General features: G+C 44.0%; 1 protein-coding gene across 1 annotated transcript in view; it reads right to left on the bottom strand.

Annotated features, from left to right (window-relative positions):
• Positions 1-14,953: 14,953 nt before the first annotated feature.
• The window catches only part of Rfx8 (regulatory factor X8), a 62,683-nt gene continuing 61,536 nt past the window's right edge, over positions 14,954-16,100 (bottom strand). Inside the window, exon 15 of the mRNA XM_059281628.1 lies at positions 14,954-15,308. Within this exon, the coding sequence (XP_059137611.1) occupies positions 15,114-15,308 (195 nt within the window). The 3' untranslated portion in view covers positions 14,954-15,113. The remainder of the gene's footprint in view (positions 15,309-16,100) is intronic.

Raw genomic sequence — 16,100 nt, 5'->3', positions numbered from 1 at the left:
TTCACTTCAGTACTTCTCTTTCCTCATGCCTGAGGTGGCCAGCTGTGGGGGAGGCATGCACCTTCTCTGCCTAACCCATGAGTAAGTTCAATTATAGAACCTTATAGGAGTCCTGCTTGCTCAAAATTTCCCAGTTATCATTATGATTATCTCCATTGTCTTGCCCATTATCCCCATTATGCTTTCTGATTCTTGTATTTTATTGCCTCAAACAGACCCAAACTCAAAGCAGATTTAAGGCAACCATCAGCCAGGACATGGCAAGTGTCGAGTATATGACTGTATATTTTTGTCTTTGACCTCCAGGGACCTGCCAGATCTGTCCCTCAAATTTGAGGAGATAATTTCCCTCAGATTTCTTGCATTCCTGTGGGGTCCAGATCTGTTTGATTAGTCGTGAAAAGCTAGAGACAGTGTATTCATCTAGATTCAGACACTGCTCCTGCAGACCCTATTAGAGGCCTATCTGAGTTAGTAAAGATATGGGTATGGGTGTGCTTAAATTTGTTAATTAATTCTGTGCAAATAACTTTGTTACATGTGTCAAACTGGTATAGACAGCAATTACACTATCAGAGTATGAGAGTTCCCATTTTTCTGCATTCTTAACTATTCAGATTATTGTCAGATTAAAAAAATTTATTTGCTCCCACCCAAATCTAGTAGATGAGCAATGATGGTTACTTGTTGATGTTTGCTTTAGCCTGAGGACTGTTACAGTAGCTGTTTTTCCTTCACTGTGACTGAATTACCTGACATACATAGATGGAGGGTGGGGAGCTCTGTCTTGGCTCCTGATGTCACAGGGGTTGGTCCATCATGGTGGGAAGCACATGAGGAATGGAGAAGTTCATGTCGTGGTGCATCAGGAAGCAGAGGAAGGGGAATTCCAGTGTGCTCCAGTGATAGCCTGTCCCTGTTTGCTCCTTCACAGACACACCCAGAGCCGTGCTCCGCCATCTTCTAGACTATTCTAAATCCACTCAAGTTGACAGTTAAGATCATACCAATGGAACAGGTCATTTTTCTGTTTAGGGACCAGCATAATGTCCTTTGTGAGATGCCTGTTCAGGATGTTGGCTCACCCTCCCACCCCCACCTCCTATGGTAAAAGCCACAGCATCAAGTCTCTCATCCATGTGTGAGAGTTCAGCACAACCTCGTCAACACCATGTGTCTTTTCTGCAGAGGGATCTGTAGAATGTTTGCATCTTGCCTGGAATTCCGCATCCTCTGAACAGCGACTTCCTGTCTCCTTTGCCCAGCCTCTGGCAGGCACCACTCTGCCTTCTGTTTTGATGAATTTGACCATTTTCACACCGCAGACAAATTGGATCTTGCAGAATTGGTTCTTTGACTAGTTAATTTCCTTCAGCGTAATGTTCTCAATCTCTCATGGATATGTTGTAGCATCTCACAAGTTTCTCTCTTTTCAAGACTAATATTCTGCCTCATCTGTGTACTGATTTCTCTATCTGTTTGTCCATCAGTGAGTATTTAGGTTGCTTCCACTCGGTGGCTGTTATGAGCTACATTGCAATGAACTGAGGGGTGTGGATATATGGGGGCATTATCCATTCTCTCGATAAATACTCAAAAGTGGGATTAATGGATCTTAGGGTGGTTTTGTTTTAAAGTTGTTTTTGTGTGTGTTTTTTGTTTTTTGAGATAGGGTCTCCCTACATAGCCCTGACTGTTTTCATTTTTTCCCTTTTTACATTAAAGAATTAATTAAAATATATTTACATCATTTACCTCCTTCCCTTTTCTCTCCTCTGATGCTTCCCAGGTTCCTTCCAACCCCTCCCATCTTTCCCTCACTCCCTCTCAAATACGTGGCCTCGTTTTCTTTGATTATTATTGGTACATATGTATACCTAAATATATGAATGCAACCTGCTCAGTCCATTTAGTGTTGCTTGTGTGTCTATGACTTCAGGTCTGACAGTTGGTATTGCATAACCAATTAGGGGGCTTATCCCTAAGGCAGACCAACTCCCCCCGCTTACGGCAGTCTTTAGTTGACTGACGTTCTCAGTCTATGGATGGGGCCCCCATGAGATTTTCCCTTCCACGTTGGCACGTCCATGCTAGCTGGTGTACTTCTTCAGGTCCTGTTTGGAGACCCGTGTTGTTGTGGTAGCATGGGGGAAGCCTCCCTGACATTCTAGGAGACACAATCTCACAGCAAACTTCTTGGTCCCCTGGCTGTTACAATTTAATTCTTTGTATTATCTCCAGCACTGCTTATTTTCTGGTTCTGTTGGTGTTTGCTCTTAAGCAATGCCATGCTCGCAGGTGGGAGGCGACACATGACTGCATTTTCGGTTTGTTCTTCCCCGACGGTTAGCCGTGTTAGCATCTTTTCATGTGCACTCCAGCCGTCTCTGTATCTTCTCTGTAGGAAAGTGTAGTTAGGTTCTTTGCTCCTTTGAAAATCAGGTTTGATTGTTTGTTGTTGGATTGTAGGGGTCCCTGATGTATTTCAGATGTTAAGACTTTGCCCCGGTTTGCTCTCTGTTGCTGTGATAAAAACACTTGGACCAAACACAACTTGAGGGGGTTGTTAGTTTGGGTTCCGTTGCTGTGATAAAACCCTGACCAACAGCAGCTTGCGGAAGAAAGGGTTCATTTCCTCTCAAAACTCCTGGGTCACAATCTGTCACCAAGGGAAGCCAAGGCAGGAACCTAGAGACAGAAACTGAGGCTGGGTCCACGGAGAAAACTGTTTACTGGCCTGATTCCAGGCTCACAGTCAGATTCCTCTCTTATACAACTCAGCACCACCTGGCCAGGGCTGGCGCCGCCCACTGTGGGCTAGGCCTTATCCTATCAATTAGCAATCAAGAAAATGCCCCAGAGATATGCCCACGAGCCGATTTGATGGTGGCAACTCCTCAGTTGAGGTTCCTTCTTTCCAGGTGTCTCCAGTTTGTGCCAAGTTGAGAAAACTAACCAGCATAGGGGAGGAAAGGGTTTAGTTCAGTGTATAGGTTATGGACCGATATTGAAGGAACTCAAGGCAGGAACTGAAGCAGAAATCAGGGAGGATCTCTGCTTTCTGACTCACTCCCCAGCTCATGCCCAGCTGGCTTGTTTGTATAACCCAGTGAAAGGACCAAGCAGACACTGTAACAGGCTGTCAGTCTTCTCTCAGAGATCAGGCCTCGATTTCAGTTTCCTGAGACTTGAGCAAGCAGTTTCTGGGAGGGTCATGAACAAAAGACATAGTCCTTGCAGTAGCTCCCTTTCTGCGCGTACTCTGACTGCTCAAGGTTCAGCCAGTTGTTTACTGTCTGGGACCCCTCACCATCTTAGAGCTACCTGCATGAGTCAAGGACAGAGCCTGGGCCACTGAGTCAGCCCCTACAATCAGTACATGCTAGGCCAGCCAGCCTCCATGGCAGCTCAAGGACAAAGCCTGGGACTTGTCCTGTTCAAAAATGATAACTGTAACCCCCCACTAACCCTAGCCAATTAAAAGTTACTAACATGATGCCACTCGCATAAACCAATCCTGAGTCTGTTCCTATGTAGTCTGTAGACCCCAAGCCCCCTTTGCTTTAAAAACCCTGCCCCATTGCTACTCAGGGTCTCTCCTACTCTGCTGCTGCATCAGATGGACAGAAAGTTAACTTGTAGTTAACTTGTAGTAAAAAGACTCTTCGCTTTTGCATTGGATTCCATCTCTTGATGGTCTTTGGGGGACTCTAGGTACAACACCAGGACCACCTATCTAGAGATGGTGGCAGCCACCATGGGCTGGGGCCTCCCACATCAATCATCAATCCAGACGATCTCCCCCAGACACGGCCACAGGGCAATCTGACTGCAGCAATTCTTGAGTTCCTTCTCCCCGGGTGGCTTCAACTTGTGTCAAGTTGGCAGTAAGAAGGAGCCAGTGTGACACCTTGTCAGAGACCTCATTTACGACTCTTTTCCTCATTCTGTAGTTTGTGTTTCCTTCTGCTGAGGTGTCATCCACCGCCTTGGGGCCTTTTGATATGCCCGGGTTTGCTCTCACTGACTGTGTGTTTGGTGTCATTTCCAATACGTCCCTGTCGAGACCAAGCTGAGGAGCTTTCCCCCTGGGTTTTCCTCTGTGAGCTTTACCTGGATTTCATGGCTAAGTCTTCAGTCCATTTTGAGTTAATTTTGTATGTGGTGTAAGATCAAGGTATGCAGACACACAGCTTTTAAAAGAGATTTGCAGATGAGACTGTTCTTTCCCATTGTGTCGTTTCAGTGAATCTGCTGGAGGCTAGTTGACATATGTGAGCGCCTCTGTCAAAACCAAACTCATTTTTTTCTCTTCTCTTTGTTTTTATTTCTACTCTAATCTTTTAATTCCCGTCTTTCTAGTAACTGTGGGCTTAATTTCTTCTTTTTGGTAAGTTGCTGTGGTGTAAACTTGGGTTATGTTTTTGTTTGTTTGTTTATTAATGGAGACAGTGTTTCAGTGTGTAGTCTAGGCTGGCCTTGAGCTCACTGCATAGCCCAGGTTAGTCTCAAACTCACAGCATGCCTCCTGCCTCGAGTGCTGGGATTACAGGCACCACCGCCACAACTGGTGTTCTTCTTTCTAAATGTAGGTACCCGATGTTGCAAATTTCCTTTGTTACTACTTTTTCTGTGTTCAGTAAGTTTTGGTGGGTGTCCTGGTTGGTTTTCTTTCTTTCTTTCTTTCTTTCTTTCTTTCTTTCTTTCTTTCTTTCTTTCTTTCTTTCTTTCTTCCTTCCTTCCTTCCTTCCTTCCTTTCTTTTTTGTTTTGTTTTGACACAGGCTAGAGCTATCTGGGGAGAGGAATCTCAGTTGGGAAAATGCCTCCATCAGATTGACCTGTAGGCAAACTGTAGTGCATATTTTTGATTAATGATTGGTGTGGAAGAGCCCAGCCTGTGGTGGGTGGTGCCCCCTGCTTCCCAGGCAAGTGGCCCTGGGTTCTATAAGAAAGCTGGTTGATCAAGACACAGGGAGCAAGCCAGTGAGCAGCAACACTCCACGGCCCATGCTTCAGTTCCTGCCTCCAGGTTCCTGCATTGACTTCCCTTCATGGTAGACTACAACTGTTAGATGAAATAACTTGTTACCCCTCCCCCCCAGCTGCTTTTGGCCATAGCAACAGAAATCTGACTAAGACAGTGTGTTGTGCTTACTTTTTGTGTGTTTTAAAGTGTTTTTTAAACACTTGTCTTTTGGTTTCTTCTTTGGCCCATTGGTTGTTCAAGAGTGTATGATTTCCACATATTTTCAAATTTTCTAGTTTTTTTCCTGATTTTGATTTCTAGTTTCATGTCATTATGATCAAAAGATACTTGATATAACTTCAATCTTCTGAATTTTTGTATTATTTTCTTCCTTTATTTAAAATAGTTTTTATATATGGTACTATATTTACATCATTCCCCTCACCCCCTCCACCTCCTCCTGTATCTCCCCCTGCTTCCTCTCAAGCTCATGGCCTCCTCTAATTATTATTGTTTTATACACACACACACACACACACACACACACACACACACACAAATACAGAAGTACAACCTGCTGAGTCCACTCAGCATTGCTCATATATATATATGTGTATATATGTATATATTTATACACACAACACATATACACATATATACATACATACATACACACACACACACACACACACACACACACACACACATATATATATACACACACACATAGATGGGCTGATTACTTGATACTGGATAACCAATTGGGGGCTCGTCTCTGGAGAAGTCTGATTCCCTCTTGGCAGTCATTTAATTGCCATAGCTCTTCATCTAGGTCAATCTTGTGAATGTTTCTGTCTTTTTGAAAATACAATACATTGTGGAGAAGATTCTGTGTTTGCTTGGGAAAAGTACATCTTCTATTACTGGTATGTGGAATGTTCTGGAATTTTCTATGTAGACTAGGCTGACCTTGAACTCACAGAGGTCTACTTGCCTCTGCTTCCTGAGTGCTAGGATTAAAAGCATGTATCACCACACCTGGTTTATTTATTTGTCTTTGAGACAATGTCTCATGTAGCCCAACCTGGCCTCAAGCTTGCAATGTAGCTGAGGATGATCTTGACTTTCTCATCCCCCTGCCTCTACTTTCTGAGTATTGGGAGTATAGGCATGGGCCAACATGTGAGGTTTTATGAGTTTCTGGGGATCAAACCCAGGGCTTCATGCATGCTCTGAAAGTTCTACTACCAGTCTGTGTGTGTGTGTGTGTGTGTGTGTGTGTGTGTGTGTGTGTGTAGGGGGGTGATGTAGGTGAGTATGGCTGTGCACATGCCATGGTGAACATGTGGAGGTCGTAGGACAGAATTCTGGAGTTTTCTTTTTCCACCATGGGATCTGAGAACCAAAATCACATCCTTGGGCTTATACAAGTGGTCTCAGCTGCTGAGCCACCTTGCTGTTCCCAAAGTCATACTTTAAAATGACATCACCTACTGTGATTGTGTTGCTGTTTTCGTCTCTCTTCAATTTTTTTTTTTTTTTTGTGTGTGTGTGTGTTGTTGAGGATGGTACCCAGGGCTTTCTACGCTAAGCATGTGCTATCACTAAAGCATTGCCAGATGCTTCTCCAACTTTATACCTGATATCTGGGCGCTTCTATGTTAAGTGCATATGTGCTTAAATGTTTTCCTATGTTCCTAGTGTGTACTTCCTTTTATGGTGCGGTGATGAAATACCATGAACATGTCCATTTTGGAAGGAAAGAGTTTATTTTGGCTTATAGTCCTGGAAGAATAGGAGTCCGTTATGGCAGAGGGCGCAGCAGCAAGTAGAAGGGATGGCGACAGGAACAGGAAGCTGAGAGATCACATTTGTAAGCCTAAACAGGAAGTGGAGAGAGCTACCTGGAAGTTGGACCAGGTTATGAACTCTCACAGCCCCACCCCAGTGATGTCCTTCCTCCAGCAGGGTAGCACCAGATACCTGGGCCTATGAGGACATTCTCGTTCAAACCACCACACCTGCTCACTGATCCTTTCAACATCACAGACTGCCTTTCCTTGTATCTTCTCAGGTGTTGACCTCAGTCAGGACTCCCATCTCATTAAGCCACTGCTTGCGCAGGGCATCTTCCTCCATGTTTCTACAAGTCTGTGCATGTCCTGGAGTCTAAAGATACCGTGGATGGACAGTGTAGTTTGATTTTCCCTCAGGAGTATTTTGCTCACTCCATGTCTTCCCACTGAATAATGTAAACCAATTACATCGAAAGCTGTTTCTGGTTGGGAAGGACTTAAGGTGCTTTCACTCCTGGAGCTTCTGTCCTTCTTTCCTTCTCTTGCTGACTTTTGTGCTTCGCTGATTTTTTTTCCCCCAGTATTGACATACGTCGATTCTTTTTATACCTTCCTTCGTAGGTCAATCCATTTCAAACCAATGACAACTTTGCATTGATTTCACACACCCATCTCACTCATTTGCACCCTCTGACCTTGTGTAACTAATGTCACCCGTTATATCTTTTTGTATTGTATAGACACCACTGTATTCTTAGCTCTGGTTGTTTGTTCTTGTCTTTTAATTTTTTTTTAAAAAGATTTATTATTATTATTTTATTCTTGTCTTTGGGAGTTTACATGCACCATGTGTGTTCTGGTGCCTATAGAGACCAGAAGAGGATATGAGATCCCTCTGGGACAGTTACAGGTACTTGTCAGTTGCATGCTATGGATGCTGGGAACTGGACTCAGGTCTTCTGTAAGAGCAGCAAGTGTTCTTAACAAGCAAGCCATTTGCCTGGGCCTTCTTGTTAACTTCTATAACTGAATGAAATGTGATTTTTGCACTAGACCAGTATCATAATATTTATAGTTGTCTGTGTGTTTACATTATTGTCTTACTCACTGTTCTATTGCTGTGAAGAGACACTGTGACCATGGCAACTCTTATAAAAGAAAACATTTGATTAGGGCTCGTTTACAGTTTCAGAGGTTCAGTCCATTATCATTATGGTAGGGAGCATGGTGGCATGCAGTTAGACACAGTGCTGAAGAGTAGCTGAGAGGTCTACATCCAGACCCACAGGCATCAGGAAGAGAGAGAGCCACTGGGCCTGGCTTGAGCTTTTGAAATCCCAAAGCCCACCCTAACTTTCCCCAACTTTCTCCAACAATGCCACAACTCCTAACCCTTTACCATTCCCTAATGACCAAATCTGTGAGCCTATGGGGGCCGTTCCTATTCAAACTACCACACTTGGCTACCAAGCTTTATACTTTCATCTGGTTTCCTGTGGCTGTCCAGTGTCTGTTTGAACTCACTTTAGCATTTCTTGTAACCCGGTGTAGTGGTGACACCATCTTTTGCTTTGTTTATCCTGGAAACTCTTTTTTCCCCTTTATTTTTGAAGGGCAGTTTTCCAGATGTGGTATCCCTTTTCAGTTATATCCCTTATTATTCTGAATATAACCTCTCTCCCTTTTGGCCTGGGATGATCCCTGAGAATCTTCTGATAGTTCTATGGGGATCTCCCCTGTAGCTAGAGTTTTCCTGCCTGGCCCACGGTCAGGACAAATCTCTCTCACCCGCCAGTCCCACAGCCGCTTAGACCCGACCAAGTAAACACAGAGACTTATATTGGTTACAAACTGTATGGCCGTGGCAGGCTTCTTGCTAACTGTTCTTACAGCTTAAATTAATCCATTTCCATAAATCTATACCTTGCCACATGGCTCGTGGCTTACCGGGATCTTCACATGTGGCTTGTCATGGTGGCAGCTGGCAGTGTCTCCTTCACCCAGCTTCCTGTTCTCTCAATTCTCCTCTGTTAGTCCAACCTATACTTCCTGCCTGGCCACTGGCCAATCAGTGATTTATTTATTGACCAATCAGCAACACATTTGACATACAGACCATCCCACAGCACTCCCCCGAATGTGATGAGTCATTTTTTATTTAATTCAATTGATTTTCTGCTTCCAAAATTCTTTGTCTTTTGACAGTTCAACTGTAATGTGTCCTGGAGTGAGCTTCTTTAGGCTCATGATGTCAGAGTCTGTTGCTGAAAGTTTTTCTGTGTCCCACCTGGTCCTCAGCCACTCAGACCCAAGTAAACACACAGAGGCTTATATTAATTAAAACTGCTCGGTCATTAGCTCAGGCTTACCACTGACTAGCTCTTACACTTAAACTCAGCCCATTTCTGTTCATCTATATGTCACCACGTGTTCTGTGGCTTTACCTGTGTGCCATTACATGCTGCTCCCCGGATGGCGGGGCTGGCATCTCCTGACTCAGCCTTCCTCTTCCCAGAGTTCTCCTTGTCTGCTTATCCCGCCTATAATTCCTGCCTGGCTACTGGCCAATCAGCATTTTATTAAACCAGTGTACAAAAGTATTATCCCACAGCAAGAGTCCACTGGGCATCTTAAAGTGGGGTGTTCATTTCCTTCCACAGATCTGGGGAGTCCACAGCTATCTTTTAAGTAAGCTTTGCACACACCTCTTTTTCTCTTTTCTTTCTGGGGTCCCTACCATGCATTTACTGTTGCCTCTTACAGTGTCAAATGAGTCCCCATCTCTTTTTCTTGTCATTTATTTGTCTCTTGTTCATCTTAGTTGGTCTTCAAGTATGCTTATCATTCCATGTTCTTGATCAAGTCTGATGAACTTCTCTGGCACATTTTTTTATTTATTTAGTTACTATGCTTTCAGCTCTAAATATTCTGATTTTTGTTCTCTCTTTGTTAATAGAGGCTTATTTGATGATATTGCTTCTTTTATGATTTTCGATTATATAGAAATTCAGTTACATAGGTACATTAAAATACTTACTGTTATTACATATCTGATAACAGACTTACATCTGTAATATGCAAAGGTCATTTGTCATTCAACAACAGACATCTCCCCACGGAGATAAGCAAATGGCCACCGAGTACATGAGAAGGTGCTCAGCATTAGTCCTTAGAGAAATGCAATTCGAACTGTGATAGGCTGCTACTTTCCTTCCCTAGGGCAGCTGCAATCGAACAGGCAGGACACATGCGTGAGGAACATGCAGATAAATTGGATTCTTCCTCTATTGCTGATGGTTGTGTAAAACAGCGCCGCCACTAGGAAATCAGTTTGGTAGTTCTTCTAATGGTTAGACACAGATGTCACCAGGTGAGCCGGAAATTCCACGGCTGAGCTTACATTGAAGACAAAACGATCACACGATTGTTGACGGAAGCGTCACTCATCACAGCCCGAACTGGATACTACTTGAATGATCGCCGTGTGATAACTACAAAGATATATCCATACAATGGAATGTATTTGTCAGTGAATGGCTGTGAGAGGCTGGAAGAAAAGAAGGAACAATTGCCAGTGCATTTGAGTTTCTTTTCAGGGAAATGGACATGTTCTAAAATTAGATCATGGTGGTAATGAAACTATTTTACGTGTTCCAAAGTACATTGGTTGCACATGTTCAATAGAATAATTTTATTGAACATATGTTATGTCTCCAAATTTCGATTAAAAACTACTCTGGTGCAGACGCTTTGCAAGACTTCTCAGGACAGCCAGCCCATCCTTTCCTCTGCCCACGGGCTTTCCTTGTCTCCTTCGGAGCAGAGTTAAAGAGGCTTGCATCCGATTCCCCTGTCCTCAGACATGCAGGGTGTTCCAACAGAGTATGCGGAGGGTCTGCTTTTAGCCTCCACATCCAGGTGGGTTCTGACATTTGGACAGTTGCCCCGTTTATCCTGAGGTCATCAAGACTGAAACTCAGTTTACCTGGATTGGTGCAAACAGATGCTCCGCCTTCAGCTGCTTTGATTAATCCCTGGATTTTTCTGTCAATTCAATTTAAGTCTTTTAAGAAAGAATGTGTGTGTGTGTGTGTGTGTGTGTGTGTGTGTGTGTGTTATAATGCATATATCAATGTATTTGGCACTTGCACACACATATAACAGTGTAATATCAGATATCACATTGTGCCAAGTAAGCTAGGTGTCTTAGCCCTGGAATTTTTATTTACTGGGGATTGAACGAAGGCTCTTGTGTGTATAGGACAAGAACTCTACTGCCGAGTTACTTCTCCCTTAGAAAACAATATTGATTTGACATCCAAGAATCACTTTAAATTCAGAGCTCCTGACTCCAAGGGTGGCCCCGGACTGTAAGGCAGGGCTGCCCACCCCATTCCACTCTTCCTCCTTTCTAGAACCCAGCCTTTCCTTTGTTTTTACCTTCCTCACATCTGTTTTCAAGTGGAGGCTCTGCTCCAGGGTCCTTCAGGAAGCCTCTTGTCGCCACTGGCCCCCTCTGTGGTATTTTAACTCTAACACTTACCACCGAGTAAGTTCTCCGGCTTTGTTTATTGATTCAGTGTCTGCCTTTCCCTACCTGGTACATAAGCTTCATTGGACCAGGGGCTTGCTTATTTATTCATGGTACCTGGGAAAAGAATAAATCTATGACAAATACTTAATTTTGGAACATATTGCCATAAATTTTAAATCAAATATCCCTTTCCAGGAAATCTGTCTGCTGCCAGAATGTTAGTGGGTTTCTAACTTATCATCATGAGGGAAAATTTATGTTCCAAGATGTCTGTGGGTGTAGCTATTATTACCCCGGCGAGAGATGTGATATGTCTCTTTTTCTGTAAGCTCCACATTGACAAACGGCGCTGTACCTTGGGGGAGATTCCTGTCTGTGCAGGGTCTCGTCATTATTCCTATTTCCAATTATTGCTCAAGAAAGTACTGTTGCTAGTGTGCATTCCTAGGGAGCCTGTATTTTTGCTGCATCGTGAGTTTAGTAACCCACAGCAGTGATACAGGGTCTGCAGAAACTCGGGGTCTTTCCTCTCATCTGATATCCTTGAGCGGCAGTTCAGGCTGTCCTAACGACGATTGGGGAAATTGTCTAACCGTTAGTTGGAGTGCGTTGAAGTCCATAAAGTGTGTGGTGGAATGACCTGTGGCAGTTCCAGAGGGTGGACGACCCCCGTGCTCACATCTGTTAATGCCACATCTGTTAATGTTTCTCTTGGGCTCTGAGCTCAGCAATATGACTCACTTGGGCCAATGGCACAGGTATAAAACAAAGGTACCACACTTATGTGTTTCCTTCTCTGCTCTCCCCAGAGCTCCCTCTGCATGGAGAATATGCACAGGCTAGCTTGCTGGAAGCTCTTCAGGGGACGGTCAAGTCACCCCAGCCAAGGCCATCCCAGCCCAGTCAGACCCCAGCAAGCCTGTTAGGGACCACAACTGAGATCCAAGCCTGGTTTAGATCCAAAGCACCCAAGCCACCCATGGACCTTGAGGAATGCTAAGTGAACGGTGGCTGCATCAGAACTGGAGGGTTGTTCATGGCATCACAGCAGCAAAGCAATGCACGGGGATGGCAGAGAACAAGCTTTGAGCCTCCTCTGCAGATTATTTCTGGCCCTTGGGTGAAAACCCAAAACTGAGGAGTGAGGTAGAGAGGTTTCTTGCTTCCTTTTGTGATCAAACAGCAGGAGGCTGTCTGTAGTGGGTAGCCATTCCAGCTTTGACCTGGAAGTTCCAACCCCCAATGAGGCTTCAGTAATGGTCACACCTACAACTTAGTATGCATATATAATATCTTAGATAGAACACATTAAGTATTAGATTCAGGTTCTTTAGGATAGGACACCTTTTGAAATGATATTTGTAACATCCATTTACCTACACTCCAAACTTCTCTGGATTTTAGTATGTGTTTCTTGCTTGATATTGTTCGCATTGATTGTAGTTCCGTCTTATCTAGGTCATTATCCCTCACTTCTCCTGCACAATATTTGATAACCATTCCTTTGCATATAGTCTTGTATTAGGTTAGAACCTTCTTATTTAGACAAAGGGGGGAGATGTAGTGGGTAGCCATTCCAGCTTTGGTCTGGAAGTTCCAACCCCCATTGAGGCTTTGGTAACGGTCATGCCTACAAGGCAGGGCCAAAGGAGGACCCTGAAGATCTGAGATCTGGATGCGCAGGCTCTCTTGGTTCCTGGACCCTGGACGCTAGAGGTAGACTGAGTAGATTTCTCCAGAGAACACGGCCAGACTGCGCTACGTCTTCCCCAGACCCTGCAACCTACCTATCCCTTCATTTGTAAGTTACCCCACAAAATAAACCTCCCTTTTAATTATGTGGAGTGGCCTTAATAATTTCACCAATAGGCTTCTGTATTCCACACTTACTTCGGTATCCCACACTTACGTCCGTATTTCACACTTAGTGTCCAGTGGCGAATTGGATTCCAAGCATCATCCTACTAGACCAACAAGGACAGGGCTGTCTGTCTGCTCTATCCTGCTGAGAACAGCTGCAGGCCTGAGGCCAGTGGAGCGAGGTTGATATGATTGCATGGCACCCCCAACCTCCTGCCTGGCTCCACAGAAAGGGGCACTGGGAGTTAAACTATGACACTCCTCTGCGGTAGGGTACTTCTGCCCACACTCGAAGACATGTGGCCCTAGTGGCTTTGCAAACCTAGCTACTGTCTCTAGGAATCCTTCTGGGTGCCTTTTGGTCCCACTCTCCAGGAACCTCCAGCCCAGTTCTCATCATGTGGACAACCCATCTTAGTAACTGGTCGTTTAATTTCCGGTACTGGAGACAGAGCCCAGGATCTTGCACATGGCACACAAATGCTGCACCACCAGCCACATCCCCAGCGCCTCAATTTCTCTGTTTATCATTATTTTTAAATTTTATTTCATTATTATTATTATTATTTTTACATTTCATTCATTCATTAATTGTGCATGTTGGGGTAGTCAGAAGAGAACTTGTGGGGGTCAGTTCTTTTCTCCCACCATGTGGGTTCCAGGGATTGAACTCAGCTCATCGGGCTTGGTAGCCAGTGCCTTTACCTGCTCAGCCATCTCACCAACCCTTATTGTAGCCCCACCCCCACCCCATGACTCAGCTACCAACTGTCTGTTTCCATGTGAGCAAACATGTGAGAGACAGGCAGAGCCTCTGGATAGCAAGGAGACCGTCGGTGTCTGAATTTGCCTCTAAGAACCTCTGCTTCCAGAGAGCTTAAGAAGAGAGATGATGTAGTTACAATGGGGTCTAAAATAGGATTACTTCTAAAACTACTATGATGAATGTTTTTAAACAATCTTTATTTGAAATTTTAATTTGTGTGTATATACATATGCACATGAGTGTAGTGAATGTAGAAGCCAGAAGAGGGTGCTGGATCCCCAGAACTTGAGCTATATGTGGTTGCAAGCGATCTGACATGGGTGCTGGGAATAGAACTTGGGTCCTCTAAAAAAGCAGCAAGCATGCCCACCTGCTGAGCCATCTCTCCAGCCCCAAGGACAGAAAATTCTAGTGTGACCCAGTTCCTATTTCTTAACATTACTACGCATATAGGAAAATTAAATTCATTTTGTAGGTAAATCTAATTCACTTCATATGTGGAACTAAATGAAATTTAAATCATTTCACATGTAATAAGAGACCAGTAAAATTTCTCAAGTCATTTCATTTACTCCAGAAACCATGCAAATCATGAATTCTAAAATTCATTTTAAACATCATAATCAGTTGCAGAAAATATATCTGTATGGCAATGATACACAAAATTTCAACAACTTTAAAGATTCTGCTTCACAAAAGGAACATGGGCGCCTATCGTAGACATTTTTGAATTTACAATTGTACCTCATGTTTTGAAAACTGGGGTAATGAACCAGGCATTTAGCCATGCCAGGGAGTACCAGGAGAACTCAGTGAGCTTCCTCTTGCCTGATGGAGTTTTCTACAAGTTCTGTTTTGATTGGGTCACAACAAAGGGAAAGAGAAAACACCAATTTGTAGTCCTCAAACTGTATCTTTCTCTGGAAACAGCCAATCCTCATTCCTAATGATTTCTTACATTGGTCTTCTGTTCTGTCCCCAAAGAGAACTGTCCAACAGGACCCAAAGGAAAAACAAGAGGCAAAAAGAATTATTCTCCAAATTAGTTTATATTTTGATCAAAATCAATTCCTCAAAATACATACAAACATAAAGTGCTTCATCTATTATATACATAAAATCTCACAGATCAATACAAAACTTTAGGATTTAATACATATTTTAAGAATTCAAGCCTGTCTCCTCACGCCCTATTCCAACAAACCACCTGGCATATTCGTGTTGATTTTTCTGCAGTAAGTATTTTCTGAGCTTTGGGGCACGTCAGATATGTGAATCACAAATCTCTGTCCATTGCTTAGGGTGATGAGGGCTTCTTGTCCCACAGGAAGGCTGAGTTTAACGGTGCTCTCGGTGGCCTTGTCTTCTAGCAATACCTGGATGAGCTGCAAGGCAGAAGCGTTTGAAAGGACAATGTTACACTAGGTCCTGGCTGCGGAAGCCACCCACACGGGGACCCATAGAAAGTGTGTGTATTTACTTTGCTCCTGCTGGGGGATCCTAATTTCTCAGGGGAATCCTTGAGGTCTGGTGGAGATTTCATGGGAGGACACCCAGTCAGGGGAAAAGGCAAGAGAGATGGCTCATTGTCAAATGGATTGCCGTTAGGAAAGGGGTGCCGGTCTGTAGTTTTTGAGAAACACCCAAGAGCTGACAATTTCCCATAAAGACCCCCCTCCACCATTCCGCAAACATACAATTAGATGCGCGCGCGTGGCGGGGGTGGGTGGGTGGGGGGGTGACAGACAGACTGTGAAACAGTTGTCCTTCACTGGTTGAGATAACACTAGATTAAGAAGTAAGGGATTACAGGGGTTCACAGACTCTAATTTAGCCCTTGTACCCTCTGTCACTGACCTGCCTACACCAGGGGAACAGGGAATAGGGGCGGGGGGGGGGGAGCCAGCTGTGAGTCCCTCAGCCCTGGAGGGCTTGGAAAATTTGCAAAGCTCTGAGCTTGACTTTAAGAGTAGAAATGAGTCTCTTCTTGGTCTGATTTCATCAACAAACTCCCCATAAGTGAATATACTTTTACAAAGATGTGCATGAGATAAATGTTAGATGCCAAGACTCACCAAAATAGCTCTCTCTAGCTGCAACAATAACTCCCCTCCCCCCACCGCACCTCAAAATTCTGTCTTTGGGCTAGTGAGACGGCTCAGCTGGTAAAGGCAGTT

This window comes from Peromyscus eremicus, chromosome 16_21 (genome assembly GCF_949786415.1).
Source record: "Peromyscus eremicus chromosome 16_21, PerEre_H2_v1, whole genome shotgun sequence".
NCBI classification, from domain to species: Eukaryota; Metazoa; Chordata; class Mammalia; order Rodentia; family Cricetidae; genus Peromyscus; species Peromyscus eremicus.
Note: the sequence above shows the minus strand (reverse complement) of the source record. Positions and strands in the feature narration are given on the sequence as shown.